The sequence below is a fragment of the Neophocaena asiaeorientalis genome, unplaced genomic scaffold (assembly GCF_003031525.2).
Source record: "Neophocaena asiaeorientalis asiaeorientalis breed wild unplaced genomic scaffold, Neophocaena_asiaeorientalis_V1.1 scaffold540, whole genome shotgun sequence".
Lineage (NCBI taxonomy): Eukaryota > Metazoa > Chordata > Mammalia > Artiodactyla > Phocoenidae > Neophocaena > Neophocaena asiaeorientalis.
In genome coordinates, this window is record NW_020172141.1 from 5,814,235 (window position 1) to 5,830,956 (window position 16,722).

The 16,722-nt window shown below is 48.3% G+C and overlaps 1 protein-coding gene across 1 annotated transcript; it reads left to right on the forward strand.

The window, feature by feature from the left end:
- The first annotated feature begins 9,155 nt into the window (after positions 1–9,155).
- On the forward strand, positions 9,156–14,929 carry PLD6 (phospholipase D family member 6). Its single transcript, XM_024753763.1, has 2 exons — positions 9,156–9,890; positions 12,230–14,929. Exons 1-2 carry the CDS (start codon positions 9,407–9,409, stop codon positions 12,475–12,477), a joined length of 732 nt encoding a protein of 243 aa, XP_024609531.1. The 5' UTR covers positions 9,156–9,406; the 3' UTR covers positions 12,478–14,929.
- Positions 14,930–16,722: the final 1,793 nt, after the last annotated feature.

The following is a 16,722-nucleotide window of genomic DNA, read 5'->3' on the forward strand; positions in this document are numbered from 1 at the left end:
AATTACTGAGGCTGAGGAACAGAGCCTAAGAGACCCACGGGACACCAATGAAAGGACCAACGTATGCATCGTGGGAGCCTGAGAAGAAGAAAGAGAAAGAGGCAGAATATGTGAATAAATAATGGCTGAAAAATTTCCAAATTTCGTGAGACACATGAATATAAACATACAGGCATACCTTAGAGATTGTGAGTTTGGTTCCAGACCACTGCAATAAAGCAAATATTGCAATTAAGTGAGTCCACACGAATTTTTGGTTTCCCATTGCGTATGAAAGTTATGTTCACACCATACTGTGGTCTTTTTTTAAAAAATAAATTTATTATTTACTTTTCGGCTGTGTTGGATCTTTGATGCTATGCGCGGGCTTTCTCTAGTTGCAGCGAGCGGGGGGGCTACTCTTCATTGTGGTGCGTGGGCCTCTCCTTGTGGTGGCTTCACTTGTGGAGCATGGGCTCCAGGCACACAGGCCTCAGCATTTGTGGCACGTGGGCTCAGCAGCTGTGGCTCATGGGCTCTGGAGCGCAGGCTCAGTAGTCATGGTGCACGGGCTTATTTGCTCCGCAGCATGTGGGATCCTTTCGGACCAGGGCTCGAACCCGTGTCCCCTGCAATGGCAGGCAGATTCCCAACCACTGCGCCACCAGGGATGTCCCTATACTGTGGTCTATTAAGTGTGCAATAGCATTGGCTAAAAAAAAAAAAAAAAAAAGTACATACTTTAATTTAAAAATACTGTCAAAAAAATCCTAACCATCGTCGAGCCTTCACTGAGCTGTAGTGGTAACATCAACTATCACTGATCACAGATCACCAATTCAAATATGATAATAATGAAAAAGTTTGAAATATTGCGAGAAACACCACAACGTGACATAAGAGACATGAAGTGAGCAAATGCTGTTGGAATGGTGGTGCCAGTAGACTTGCCCGATGCAGGGTTGCCACAAACCTTCAGTTGGTAAAAACAACAACAGCAAGAACACAGTATCTGCAAAGCACAATAAAATGAAGAATGGCCTGTACAAGAAGCTAAACAAATTCCAAATAAGATGAACTCCAAAAGATCACAAGACATGCAGTCAAACTTTCAAAAGACAGAGGGCAGACAGCAGAAGCAAGAAGAACTACAGTTCTGTCGCTTCTCGGCTTTTTGGCTAAGATCAAGTGAAGAAGAACTACAATTTCTGCAGCCTGTGGAAGGAAAACCACATTCACAGAAAGACAAGATGAAAAGACAGAGGACTTGGTACGAGATGAAGGAACAAGATAAAACCCCAGAAAAACAACTAAATGAAGAGACAGGCAACCTTGCAGAAAAAGAATTCAGGATGATGGTAGTGAAGATGGTCCAGGACCTCGGAAAAAGAATGGAGGCAAAGATCGAGAAGACGCAAGAAATCTTTAACAAAGACCTAGAAGAATTAAAGAACAAACACCTAGAAGAATTAATGGACAAACAAACAGAGATGAACAATACAATAACTAAAATGAAAACTACACTAGAAGGAATCAATAGAATAACTAAGGCAGAGGAGCGGATAAGTGACCTGGGAGACAGAAAGGTGGAATTCACTGCTGCAGAACAGAATAAAGAAAAAGAATGGAGAGAAATGAAGACAGCCTAAGAGACCTCTGGGACAACATTAAATGCAACAATATTCGCATTATAGGGGTCCCAGAAGGGGAAGAGAGAGAGAAAGGACCTGAGAAAATATTTGAGGAGATTATAGTCGAAAACTTCCCTAACATGGGAAAGGAAACAACTACCCAAGTCCAGGAAGCGCAGAGTCCCAGGCAGGATAAACCCAAGGAGAAACACACTGAGACACATAGTAATCAAGTTGACAAAATTATTGCAAGCAAAAAGGGAAAAAACGACAAATAACACATAAGGGAACTCCCATAAGGTTAACAGCTGATTTCTCAGCAGAAATTCTACAAGCCAGAGGGGAGTGGCATGATATATTTAAAGTGATGAAAGGGAAGAACCTACAACCAAGATTACTCTACCCGGCAGGGATCTCATTCAGATTTGAGGGAGAAATCAAAAGCTTTACAGACAAGCAAAAGCTAAGAGAATTCAGCACCACCAAACCAGCTCTGCAACAAATGCTAAAGGAACTTCTCGAAGTGGGAAACACAAGAGAAGAAAAGGATCTACAAAAACAAACCCATAACAATGAAGAAAATAGTAATAGGAACATACATATCAATAATTACCTTAAACGTGAATGGATTAAATGCTCCAACCGAAAGACAGAGGCTCGCTGAATGGATACAAAAACAAGACCCTTATATATGCTGTCTGCAAGAGACCCACTTCAGACCTAGGGACACATACAGACTGAAAGTGAGGGGATGGAAAAAGATATTCCATGCAAAAGGAAATCAAAAGAACGCTGTTGTAGCAGCACTCATATCAGAAAAAAATAGACTTTAAAATAAAGAATGTTACAAGAGACAAGGAAGGACAACGACATAATGATCAAGGGATTAATCCAAGAAGAAGATATAACCATTATAAAGATATCTGCACCCAACATGGGAGCACCTCAATACATAAGGCAACTGCTAGCAGCTATAAAAGAGGAAATTGACAGTAACACAATAATAGTGGGGGACGTTAACACCTCACTGACACCAATGGACAGATCATCCAGACAGAAAACTAATAAACACAAGCTTTAAATGACCAATAGACCAGATAGATTTAATTGACGTTTATAGGACATTTGGGCTTCCCTGGTGGCGCAGTGGTTGAGAGTCCGCCTGCCGTTGCAGGGGACACGGGTTCGTGCCCCGGTCCGGGAAGATCCCACATGCCGCGGAGCGGCTGGGCCCGTGAGCCATGGCCGCTGAGCCTGCGCGTCCGGAGCCTGTGCTCCTCAACGGGAGAGGCCACAGCAGTGAGAGGCCCGTGTACCGCAAAACAAACAAACAAACAACAACAGCAAAAAACACCTAAATAGACATTTCTCCAATGACGACATACAGATGGACAAGAAGCACATGACAGGATGCTCAACATCACTAATTATTAGAGAAATGCAAATCAAAACTACAATGAGGTATCACCTCACACCAGTTAGAATGGGCATCGTCAGAAAATCTACAAACAGCAAATGCTGGAGAGGGTGTGGAGAAGAGGGAATCCTCTTGCACTGTTGGTGGGAATGTAAATTGATACAGCCACCATGGAGAACAGTATGGAGGTGCCTTAAAAAACTAAAAATGGAATTACCGTATGATCCAGCAGTCCCACTACCGGCCTATACCCAGAGAAAACCAGAATTCAAAAAGACACATGCACCCCAATGTTTATTGCAGCACTATTTACAATAGCCGGGTCATGGAAGCAAGCTAAATGCCCATCGACAGACGAATGGATAAAGAAGATGTAGTGGAATACAATGGAATATTACTCAGCCGTAAAAAGGAACGAAATTGGGTCACTTGTAGAGGTGTGGATGGATCTAGAGACTGTCATACAGAGTGAAGTAAGTCAGAAAGAGAAGAACAAATATCGTATATTAATGCATATTCGTGAAACCCAGAAAAATGGTACAGATGAACCGGTTTGCAGGGCAGAAATAGAGACACAGACGTAGAGAACAAATGTACGAACACCAGTGGGGGAAAGTGGCCAGGGGGGTTGTTGTTGGTGTGCTGAACTGGGAGATGGGGATTGACATGTATACACTAATATGTAAAAAACAGATAACTAATAACCTACTGTATAATAAAATAAAATTCAAAAGACAATTAAAAAAAACTTTCAAGAGACAAAGAGCAAATCTTGAAAACAGCAAGAGAGAAGTGAATCCTCAGTACGAATGTCTGCAGAATTCTCATCGGACATTTTGGAGGCCAGAAGACAAGGGGGGTGATATGTTAAAAGTCTAAAACAAAAAAGTCAACCGAGAGTCCTCTATCCAGCAAATCCGCCCTTCAAAAGTGAGGGAAAAATCAAGACGTTACCAGGTAAAAGCTGAGAGGTTTGTTATCATTAGACCTGTCCTGCAAGAACTGCTCAGGGGAGTCCTATAGGATGACATGAAAGGACACTGGACAGTACCTCAAAGCCCTATGGAGAAATAGAGATCTCAATAAAGGTAAATACATGGGCAATTATAAAAACTAGAATTACTGTAACAATGGTTTGTAACCATACTTTTTGTTTTCTATAACCAAGAAACATACATTTGAAGAAAAAAATATTAATGTGAAAGCTTGTGTTACTGTAACTTTGGTTTGTAACTCCAGATTGTGTTTTCTACACAGTTTAGGAAATACATTGAGAAGAATTACTAGTTTCTGTTTTGTGGCACATGACGTATAAAGATGTAACCACCAAAAGGGGTGGGACAGAGCTGTAAAGGAGGAGGATTTTTGTTATTGAAGTTAAGCTGCTATAACTTCAAATTAGAATGTTATAACTTCAGGATGTTAAATGGAATGCTTGTGGTAAACACAAGGAAAATGGCTACAGAATATATGGAAGAGGAAGTTAAGAAGGAGTTTAGACAGCTCACTGCCAAAAAACAAAAAGAAAAGGAGACAGGAATGCAAGAAATGAGGAACCAAAAAGCTATAGGGCATACAGAAACATAGGCTGGAAGTCAGAAACGTTCTCAAGAGACAAAGAAGGACATTATATATAACAAAAGGCTTCTGTATAATAAAGTACAGCAAGAAGATATAACAATTATAAACACGACATAACTAGTGAGCAACCATCAAAATATATGAAACAGAAACTGAGAGAATTGAAGGGAGAAATAGTTCTACAATAATCGTTCTACCCCACTCACAATAATGGATTAAAAAAACAGAAGATAAATAAGGAAGAAATGCTCAGGGGAGTCCTATAGTCCTTTAAACACCACAATAAACCAACTACATCTAACAGACATTTACAGAGCACTCCTCACAACAGCAGCAGCATACACAGTCTTCTCAAGTGCACTTGGCACATTTTCCAGGATGACCATAGGTTAGACCTCAAATTAAATCTTAGTAGATCTTAACATATAGATATCATACAAAATATCTTCTCTGACCACAAGATGAAGTTTGAAATCAGTAACATAAAACTGGAAAAGTTACAAAATTGGGGAAATTAAACAACACTTTTTTTTTGAGTATAGTTGATATACAACGTGGTGTCAGTGTCAGGTGTACAGCCCAGTGATTCAATTATACATGGACATATATGCATTCTTTTTCAGATTTTCTCATATAGGTTATCACAGAATATTGAGTAGAGTTCCCTGTGCTATGCAGTAGGTTCTTCTTGGTTACGTATCTTATATACAGTAGTGTGTGTGTGTTCATCCCAAGCTCCTGACTTATCCCTCCCCTCAGGTTTCCCCTTTGGTAACCATAAGTTTGTAGATAAGTTCATTTGTGTCATATTTTAGATTCCACATGTAAGTGATATCACATGGTATTTGTCTTTCTCTTTCTGATTGACTTAGCATAGTATGATAACCTCTATGTCCATCCATGTTGCTGCACATGGCATTATTTCATTATTTTTTATGGCTGAGTAATATTCCATTGTGTATATGTACGACATCTTCTTTATCCATTCCTCTGTCAGTGGACATTTAGGTTGTTTCCATGTCCTGGCTATTGTAAATAGTGCTGTAATGAACATTGGGGTGCATGGATCTTTTCAGATTATGGTTTTCTCAGGATATATGCCCAGGAGTGGGATTGCAGGATTATATGGTGATTCCATTTTAGTTTTTTGTTGTTGTTGCGATACGTGGGCCTCTCACCGTTGTGGCCTCTCCCGTTGCGGAGCACAGGCTCCGGACGCGCAGGCTCAGCGGCCATGGCTCGCGGGCCCAGCTGCTCCGCGGCATGTGGGATCTTCCCGGACCGGGGCACGAACCCGTGTCCCCTGCCTCGGCAGGTGGACTCTCAACCACTGCACCACCAGGGAAGCCCTCCATTTTAGTTTTTTAAGGAACCTCCATACTGTTCTCCATAGTGGCTGTACCAATTTACATTCCCATCAGGAGTGTAGGAGGGTTCCCTTTTCTCCACACCCTCTCCAGCATTTATTGTTTGTAGACCTTTTGATGATGGCCGTTCTGACCGGTGTGCTGGTGCCCATTGTAGTTTTGTTTTGCATTTTTCTGATAATTACTGATGTTGAGCATCTTTTCATGTGGTTTTTGGCCATCTGTATGTCTTCTTTGGAGAAAAGTCTGTTTAGATCTTCTGCCCATTTTTTGATTGGGTTGTTTGTTTTTTTGACATAGAGCTACATAAGCTGTTTGCATATTTTGGAGATTAATCTCTTGTTGGTCACTTTGTAAACAATACACTTATTTTTTTTTAATTTATTTATTATTTTTGGCTGCGTTGGGTCTTCGTTGCTGTGCGCAGGCTCTCTCTAGTTGCGGCGAGTGAGGGCTTCTCATTGTGGTGGCTTCTCTTGTTGCGGAGCACGGGCTCTAGGCACGCAGGCTTCAGTAGTTGCAGCATGAGGGCTCAGTTATTGTGGCTCGTGGGCTCTAGAGCGCAGGCTCAGTAGCCGTCGCTCACGGGCTTAGTTGCTCCGTGGTATGTGGGATCTTCCCGGACCAGGGCTCGAACCCGTGTCCCCTCTATTGGCAGGCATGTTCTTAACCACTGCAGCACCAGGGAAGTCCAACAACACACTTTTTTTTTTTCTTTTTTCCGGTACACGGGCCTCTCACTGTTGTGGCCTCTCCCGTTGTGGAGCACAGGCTCCGGACGCGCAGGCTCAGCGGCCATGGCTCACGGGCCCAGCTGCTCCACGGCATGTGGGATCTTCCCGGACCGGGGCACGAACCTGTATCCTCTGCATCGGCAGGCGGACTGTCAACCACTGCGCCACCAGGGAAGCCCCAACAATACACTTTTAAACAACCAATGGATCAAGAAGAAATTACAAGGGAAATTAGAACAAATGAAAATGAAAACACAACAAAACTTACGGGATGCAGTGAAAGCAGTGCTGAGGGGGAAATTTACAGCTACAAATGCTTATATTAAAAAAGAAGAAAGATCTGAGATCAATAACCTAACTTTACAACTTAAGGAACTAGAAAACAACAAACTAAACCCAAAGCTAGCAGAAGGAAGGAAATGATACAGATTAGAATAGATTGGAAAGCTTAGTATTTTTTGTTGAAAAAAACCTCCTGTTTCTTTGCATGTCTAGTAGGCTTTGGTTGACAACTGGACATTTTTGATAATAGAGTGTAGCAACTCTGGACTTTATTTTTCTGAGGTGGTTGTCCTTTGGAAACTTACCTGGACTTAAACTTCAGCATCTCTTCCCCTGCACTCTGCAGCCACTGGTGTGTCTGCTCGTTTTTTTAGGATTATTTTTATTTATTCGTAGGGGTCACCCCTGAGTCTTTCTAATGTGGTAGTCAGCAGTGATTTTGGTTTAACCCAAATACTTTGAGCCTGTAGACCTCATACCCTCTGCTGATCAATCTGGGTTGGGGAATGCTTTCAAGCCCCCCTTGGCTTTCACTTTTCCCCATGCTCTCCTGGGTCTCTCCCACTCATACATTGCTCCCCAGTTAGCCAGGGATGTGGGGAGAACATAACTCAGCCCTTTTATGGTTTTCCCACTTTCAGGATGTCTGTCACAGTTTTGACTGATGTGCTGCTTGCCCTAACGTGGACTGCAAGCTTGGGCTGGTAAGGCTGCGTGTTTTGATCATTCATTCACAACTGAATCCACCATTTTTGGCCAGCAAAACTGTAGGTTTCTGCAGCCAGTCCCACATTGGTAAGACAGCTACTTTTTCCAACCAGGGTTGAGGGGTGGGTTTTGAAGGGATGGGAGCCTCAGTCCACAGCGCCACGGACTCCTCCTGCTCCTATCCTAAGCACTGCCAGGTTTTAAAAGCGAACATTTCTCATTTTGTCGTCTGCCTTTGCGGTATTTCCAGTGCCCTGAAGTTGTTGTTCTTGACCATTTCCCCCAGTTTTATGGGGTTTTTTTGGTTTTTGTTCTTTGCTGCACCGCGAGGCTTGTGGGATTTTAGTTCCCTGACCAGGGATCGAACCCGGGCCCTCAGCACTGAGAGCTCGGAGTCCTAACCACTGGACTGCCAGGGAAGTCCCGATTTATGTTTGTTCTTTGCAAGGAGGAATTGAGCACCTCTTTATACTGCCATAACAGGAAGTCCTTCTTCTCATTCTTTACTATCATTTGAAATGAAGAAAGTGAGGCTCAAAGAGATGAAGCCACTTGCCTGAGGTCCTGCAGTTAGGAAGCAGGGGAGCCAGAATTAAACTCAGGAACTCTATTAAAAAAGTTTTATTTAAGCCACGTAATTTGACAAGTTTTACATATGAATATGCCTGTGAAACCATCACTACCACCAAGATAATAAACATATCTATCACATGTCTCTTTCTAATCCCTCCTGCCCTTCCCTCACCTCTAGGCAACCAGAGATCTGCTTTCTGTCGCTATAGTTTGCATTTCCTAGAATTTTATATAAATGGAATCGTAAGTCTGTACTTTTTTTCTGGCTTTTTTCACTCAGCATAATTGAAATCCGTCCATGTGGTAGTATATATCAATAATTTATTTCTTTTTATTGCTAAATATTCTGTTGCATTAATATGCAAAAGTTTATCTGTTGACGGACATTTATGTTGTTTCTAGATTTGAGTTATTACGAGTAAACCTGCTCTGAACATTTGCGTACAAGTCTTTGTGTGGGATATGCTTTCATTTCTCTTTGGTCATACCTAGGAGTGGGACAGCTGGACCATATGGAAGGTGTGTGTTTAACATTTTAAATAAACTTTTAATTCAGAATAATTTTAGATTTACCAAAAAGTTTCAAAGATAGCAGAGAGAGTTCCATATTACCCCTCACCCGATTTCCCTCATCCGTTAGCATCTTCCATTATTGTAATTCATTTGCCAACGTGAAGAAACTGACATTGGTACATTACTATTAAACTCCAGACTTTAGATTTCACCAGTTTTTTTTTTTTTTTTTTTTTTTTTGCGGTACGCAGGCCTCCCACCACCATGGCCTCTCCGCTCCGGACGCGCAGGCTCAGCGGCCATGGCTCACGAGCCCAGCCGCTCCGCGGCATGTGGGATCTTCCCGGACCGGGGCACGAACCCGCGTTCCCTGTATCGGCAGGCAGACCCTCAACCAGTGCGCCACCAGGGAGGCCCCTGTGGGTCTTCTCTGGTTGCCTCCTGGGTCTTTTGGGCGTTGGGCGCGCAGGCGCAGTGTGGGCGGGCGCACGTAGGCGGCAGGCGGGTGCGCGGGCGCAGTGGGCAATGGACGCCGAAAGCGCAGGAGCAAGTGCCCCGGGGCGGAGGGCGCACGTGGCCCGTGGACGGCGGGCGCACAGGCGCAGTGGCGATGGGCGCTGAATGCGCAGGCGCAGTGGGCAGCGGGCGCACGTGGTAGGCGGGGCCTCAGACGCCGCGGGCGAGATGGGGCCGTTACGCTGGCAGGTGGTGGCTGCTGTTGTCGGAGGCCTCGCGCGGGCCCTGGAGGCGCTACCCGCTGTGCTGCGCTGGCTGTGGGCCGGGCGGCGGCGGCCGCCGCCGCAGCGCGAGGTGCTGTTCTTCCCGTCGCAGGTGACGTGCACCGAGGCCCTGTTGCGGGTCCCGGGCGCCGCGCCCTCGGGCTGCCCTTGCAACCTGCCCCACGGCGAGAGCTCGTTGAGCCGCCTGTTGCGCGCCCTGCTGGCAGCCCGCGCCAGCCTGGAGCTCTGCCTGTTCGCCTTCTCCAGCCCGCAGCTGGGCCGCGCAGTGCAGCTGCTGCACCAGCGCGGGGTGCGCGTCCGCGTGGTCACCGACTGCGACTACATGGCCCTCAATGGCTCACAGATTGGGCTGCTCCGCAAGGCAGGTAGGCCGGGCGCGGGGCCTGGGAGGCGGGAGGCAGAGCCAGGATGGCGTGGGTGTTTGGGGCGGGGGCCTGAGGACCGGGGAGACCCTCTCGCGTCCCCTGGCGGCCTTGCAAGGTCTGGGGAAACTCTAAGGCCTCCTCAGGAGCTTCTGTGCAGAGCGTCTGAGCCCGCAACCTGGGCGACAGCCCCGGGAGGGGCCGAGGCTGGAAGCAGGTCTGCCGGCAGAAGCTGGTCCGGACGCAGGTGTGCAGAGAGGCTGCGTCTGCTTAAGAACCGAAGGGAGGAAAAGGCTTTTCCCCTTAAACTCGTTAGTGAATTTCATTTTGGAGTTTCTGAAATGAATTTTTAAAAATTTATTTATTTAATTTTATTTTTTGGCTATGTTGGGTCTTCGTTGCTACGCGTGGGCTTTTCCCTGGTTGCGGCGAGCGGGGGCTACTCTTCGTTGTGGTGTGTGGGCTTCTCATTGCGGTGGCTTCTCGTTGCGGAACACGAGCTCCAGTAGTTGTGGCTCTCGGGCTCCAGAGCGCAGGCTCAGTAGTTGTGGCGCACGGGCTTAGTTGCTCCGCGGCACGTGGGATCTTACCGGACCAGCTCGAACCCGCGTCCCCTGCATTGGCAAGCGGATTCTTATCCACTGCGCCACCCGGGAAGCCCTGAAATGAATTCTAAAAATACACTACAACGTAGAGCTGAAGTATTTAGTTGGCGACAGTTCATTTGTTTCTCAAGCTACAAAATGTCAGGGAAGTCAGGTCTTTGGCCGGCCTGCCTCTCTCACTGGGGTGGGGACAGATGAACCCGGTTGTGTGAGTAATTTTGAAGACGTTCTAAATTCACATCCTGCCTTACCTGTGAATTCTGCTTCCTCCTCCTGCCTCAGTGTGACGTTGTGTCCTGTGTGAGCTATTCGGAGTCTGAACCTCGTGCCCTTCTCTCGATCACTGAGGCACCCAGGAAGGACATTCCTGCGCCAGCATCTGTTGGACCTGTCAATTGTGGTGGCCGCTGTGGCTGAAAGAGGCGTGGGGCCTTTAAGAACTGTCCTGGCTGCTCTCAGCCCAGCTTGCATGGGCCTCTTGCCTGCTCTCCTGATGGGAACATGCTTCAGTCTTCTGCTGCTCTTCCGTCTGCTTCCGTGTGGGCAGGGTTGGAAACCTAGTGTAAATGTTGAGGACCGTTGACTTCCGCTCTTCCTGGTAGCCATGTGTTGTCCTGATCTGTTGGTTCTTTTGTTGGGGAAACTTGGCTATGTTTCGGCATAGCGGTTTTATTTTGTTTAGGTTTTTAGAGAACTGTAGAACCTCGGTTTTGGGAAGAACCTTAAAGGGCCCGGCGACCAGACTCCGTCGAAACCTTGATACCCCTCTGAGGGCACCCAGGCCGTCATTTGTCACTCACTGTTGAACCGGTCTCTCTGTGAGTCTCTATTTGCCTGGACCGGTTCCGGGCTCTGGGGACACAGTGCTGAACAGCACGGTCCCAGTGGGAGGCTGACTGCAGCAGAAGTCCTGAGGTGCCAGCAAGGGTCAGGAGATGTCGCAGGACAGCTGGCCGTGGCGTGACACGCATGAGGGCCTATGCTGTCGTGTGAGGAGTGGCAGGCGATCCTGTGGTCGAAGGTGGGAGTCACGAGGAGGGGCTGCCGGGTGCACCTTGGGCTCCGTGAGCTCCAACAGGCAGAGAGGCTGTGTGAGCGGAGTGGTCACAGGGCCAGAGCCACGGCTTCAGGTCCAGGGCCTGGTGCCTCCTGTGCTGTTCCCTCCCGCCAGGCTTGTCCCCCTTACAAGGTGCTGACTGCAGGGGATCTGCTTCTGGGCCCGAGTGAGACCTTAGGGGCAAGTGAACCCAAGCAGATGGGTTTTGCACTAGTCACCACTGGATCGTCCTGGAACCAGTAACTGAAGGATGATGCGGGTCGCATGCCCTGGCAGGGGTGGGGAGCCTGCCCCGGATCAGGGGCTGGGAACAGGGCCTGTTTCCAGAGGAACTGAGTCACGCGTCCCTGCCGCCACCCGGCCCCCGGCTCTGCGGTCCCCCCCACCCCGATGCCTCTGTGTCCTCCACGCCTCCTCCTGGGGCTGGTGGGGCGGGTCCCTGCCTGGCTCAGCCGCCGTCACCATCCAGACGTGATGGTGCCCGCGAAACCGGACACGAGCGCCATCAGTCATGTGAACACATCCGTGCTGCAGAAGGAGCCTGAACTGTAGCGATGGGTGGTGAGAGGAGGGGCTGGGGGGAGGGAGCGAGGGGCCCCCGCGTGGGGGTGATGAGACGGAGCGCCCAGCCGGCGGCTCAGTCGGGGTGACGTGCGGCAGTGACGTCTCCCCTTTTGCAGGGATCCAGGTCCGGCACGACCAGGATCTGGGCTACATGCACCACAAGTTCGCGATCGTGGACAGGAAGGTGTTGATCACTGGCTCGCTGAACTGGACCACTCAGGCCATTCAGAGCAACCGGGAGAACGTGCTCATCATAGAAGACGAGGAGTGCGTGCGGCTCTTTCTGGAGGAGTTTGAGCGCATCTGGGAGGAGTTTAACCCCACCAAGTACACCTTTTTCCCTCACAAAAAGGGAAGTCGCTGAGACGCCTGCGCGTGGGGAGGTGGGGCCGGCGTCCCTGGAGCTGGAGCGACCCTCCGGGGCCAGAATCCCACGTGTCGTGCAAGGAAAGCCAGTCCCGTTAAATTCTCCTTTGTTACATGGTACAGTTCCCTAGAGAGTGTTGGGGTTTACGAGGAAGAGGCCATGCTGTGCAGCGCAAGGGCGGGTTTTTGGGCCGGGTGCCGGGTGCCTCCGTCAGGGTTGTGCATGCAGGGAGGGCCACCGCCTCGTCACGGAGGCCGCTCCGAGCCCCTTGCCTGGTTCTGGGGCCTCCCCGGCTTCCCCTGACCCGTCGGTCCAGCCCTCGGGCCCCTCAGTGCTCCCTCAGCCCCCATCTAGCGGGCGGAACCTGGATGGCCAGAGGGTGACGGTCCCTCCCTCCCTGCTGTCTCCAGCTCCTGGGGGGAGGGGCAGGGGATGGCACGGCGAGGAGTGGCCGTCGTCCTTGGGAATCACTCAGTAGAAGGGATGAGCACTGAGAGCTTGGCGCCTGGCAGCCCCTGGTGTGTGTAAGGTGAAGTGAGCGATCTACCACGTGGAAACAGGAGTGGCCAGAAGCCGCTCCTGTTTCCACGTGTTGGGATTTTAATTTTTAGCATTCTCACATTCATAGAAGTTCGGTTGTGCATTTAGAATTGACCTTCACCGGGACACTCGCGGCTTTGCTCAGTGTCACCGAGGCGAGGCGGGTCCCGGGGGTGGCCTCACTGGGCTGTCCTGGTCCCCGGGGCAGGGATGTGACATGCTTGAACTGTCCCGGAGGCAGCTCCGGAGGCATCTGGACAGCAGTTGCTCTCTCCTGTCGCTCAGGCCCGGTGGGCACCCCTGGGTCTCCTCCCTCATCTCCCAGCCCCTGGGGACCCCTCCCCCCCATGGCGTGTTCCTCTCCGTTTAAAGTTACCTCTGACTTAGAGTGTCAGACATGGAAACCCGAAACTTAGCTTTCCTTACTCAGCCCAAGCTGTATTCTCAGATTGGAAGTCACAGACATGGCTTCACAGTGACCGTGTTTCTCCCCTGAGCTGGGCCCGCCGCCTCGAATAAACGCGCTCTCCCCTAGTCGACTGGCGTTGTGTGTTTCTGCCTTTTGTTCGTTCGAATGGTGGCTACTTATTAAAACTTTTTTTGGTGGTGGTGGGGGAACATCCAGCTATTTAGAAACCGTTGGCCAAGGCAGGAGCCTCTCGAGGAGTGAAGATTTGGGGGTGTTGCTTGGGGGACCCCCAGTGTCTCCCGAGTGTCCGCCTGGCCCGCGCGGGGCCTGCGCCTTCCTTCTGGAAGCCGGCAGTGTCCGGAGTCCCAGCACTGCGCACAGGACCATCCAGCCCCACCACCGAGGTTGATGTTGCAGAAATGGTGAAAGGAGCTCATCTCACGTGGGCTTTTACTTAATGTAATTTTATTTATATTGTTTTAGTTATTGGCGTCCTAGAGGTGGGAATTTGAATCTGAGCTAATCAAGTTCCAGATTAACAGCCTTTCTGAAAGGAAAACAACATTTTCCCTGAGGTCCTGGGTGCTGACGAGGTTACAGCACTAAGATCAGCCTCCACTTCGGAGGCTGTTCTGTCCCTTGAGGGTGGGTGACTGTACGAGGTGACCAGAGCCCTGCTCTGACGGGAGAGGCGTGAGGAGGGGCAGCTGGGCTGGGGGCAGGGCATAGGCTGACCCCGGCATGTCTGGTTCTCCAGGAGAGCCAGAGGGGTTCACGGCCGAGGCTGCGTGGTTCCCGGTTCTCCGGGTCGTGGAAGCAGGTGAGCTGAACCGTTGGTATATTCTTGATTCAGAAGGTAGTTCAGGCCGAGTCAGTGGCTTGTGCTGAGTGGCAGTTGTCTGGGGGCTCACCCAGTGATGGGCAGGCGCACCGAGGAGACCCCCAGAAGTGTGGCTGACGTCACACGGGCAGAGGACACCAGGCAGTGACCTGAGCACGGAGGGGAAGAGGCCGGGAGGGGACTTGTGTGGCGTGTCGTCCGAAGTTGCACGCTTTGGCCACAAGATTCTGTCACGAACGGAACCATTGCAGGAGGGAATCAACCCCCAGGAGGCTTGGCGGTTGCTCCCTAAGAGGAATCGAGGTCAGCTCCCCAATTACTGCCCCCCGCCCCCACCCCCCCAGGCTCCTGGCCAGCCTCGTGATTTTGGTTCAAAGTCGTCATTTTAGCTACGGGGCAGTGATGCAGCTTAACAAACCTGACAGGCAAAGTTAATTAAACATTGGCACAGTTAACGTGTAAAATATTTTAAACTCATGCAACCCTTGTGGTAAAAAAAAAATGTCCTGGTAGTAGTTTGTCCCGTAGCTGTCAAATACACGAGAATGTTGGGTTCAAACAATGCAGTTCCATTGTATTTAAAGTGCTGTATTGGTTGTACTGAATTGTTTTTTGTTTGTTTGTTTGTTTGCTTTGCGGTACGCGGGCCTCTCACTGCCGCGGCTTCCCCCGTTGCGGAGCACAGGCTCCGGACGCGCAGGCTCAGCGGCCATGGCTCACGGGCCCAGCCGCTCCGCGGCACGTGGGATCCTCCCCGACCGGGGCACGAACCCATCAGCAGGCGGACTCTCAACCACTGCGCCACCAGGGAAGCCCCTGAATTGGTTTTTAATGTAACTGACTAGTTTAAAAAAACACTTCACTCAGATTCACATACCATAAAACTCACCCTTTTAAAATATGCAGTTCGGTGTATTAACATTCTGTTAAGAGGTTGTCAGTTATTAGTGTATTGACAGAGTTGTTATTTACTGTATTACCAGGGTTGTGCAGCCATCACTACTGTCTGCTTTCAGTGTTTTCTTCAGTCCAGAAAGAAACCCCGTTTCTGTGGATTTACCTGGGGTGGATGTTTGACATAAATGGAATCCACGACATGTGGTCTGGTCTCTGCCTCCTTTCCCTGAGTGTAGTGCTGTTGAGGGCTGTCCATGTTGTAGCAGGTGTCGGCATTTTACTTCTTTTTATAGCTGAATAATAATGCATTGTATGGACAGAACACATTTTGTTTACCTGTTCGTCAATTGATGGACACGGGGGTTGTTTCCACCTTTTGTCTGTTACAAATACGATGCTGTGAAGATTCACCTACGAGTGTTCGTGTGGACATGTCTTCGTCTCTCTTGAGTATATACCCAGGAGTGGAACTGTTGGGTCATATCACTCTGTTTAACCATTTTAGAAACTGCCAGACTGTTTTCCAAAGCGATTGAATCATTTTACATTCCCACCAACAGTGTATCAGGGTTCCTTTTTCTCCACATGCTCACGAACAGAAAGCTATTATTTGACTTTTTAAAAAATTAGTTTTAAAAATGGAGGTATAATTGAGGTACAATATTATGGAAGTTTCAGGTGTGTGACAGTGACTCACAGTATTTAAGGGTTATATTCCATTTGCGGTTATAAAATATTGGCTCTATTTCCTGTGTTGTGCTGATTATCCTTGTAACTTATTTTGCACATTGAAGTTTGTACCTCTTAATCCCCTACTCTTATCTTGCCCCTCCCCCCCCATCTTCCCACTGGTAACCACTAGTTCTCTAGATCTGTCTCTTCCTTTTTGTTATGTTCACTAGTCTATTTTATTTTTTAGGTTCCACATATAAACGATATCATACAGTATTTGTCTTTCTCTGTCTGACTTATTTCACTGAACATAATATTCTCCAAGTCCACGCATGTTGGCGCAGATGGCGTTATTTCGTTCTTTTTTATGGCTGACTAGCATTCCACTGCATATATGTACCACAGCTTCTTTAGTCATTTACCTATTTATATGATGGACACTTAGGTTGCTTCCATATCTTGGCTGTTTTAAATAGTGCTGCTATGAACATTGGGGTGCGTGTATCTTTTCCAATTAGTTTGTTCGTTTCCTTTGGATATATACCGAGGAGTGCAGCTGCTGGGCCACATGGTAGCTCTATTTTTACTTTTTTTAGAAACTGCCATACTGTTTTCCATAGTGGCTGCACCAGTTTGCATTCCCACCAACAGTGTATGAGGGTTCTCTTTATTTCACATCCTCACCAAAGTGTGTTATTTGTGGTCTTTTTGATGATGGCCATTCTGACTGGTGTGAAGTGGTATCTCATTGTGTTTTGTTCTGTTTATTTTTAGTTTACGTATTTATTTTGGGCTGCGTTGGGTCTTCGTTGCTGCACACGGGCTTTTTCTGTGGAGAGTGGGGACTGCCCTTCATTGCGGTGTGAGGGTTTTTCATTTCAGT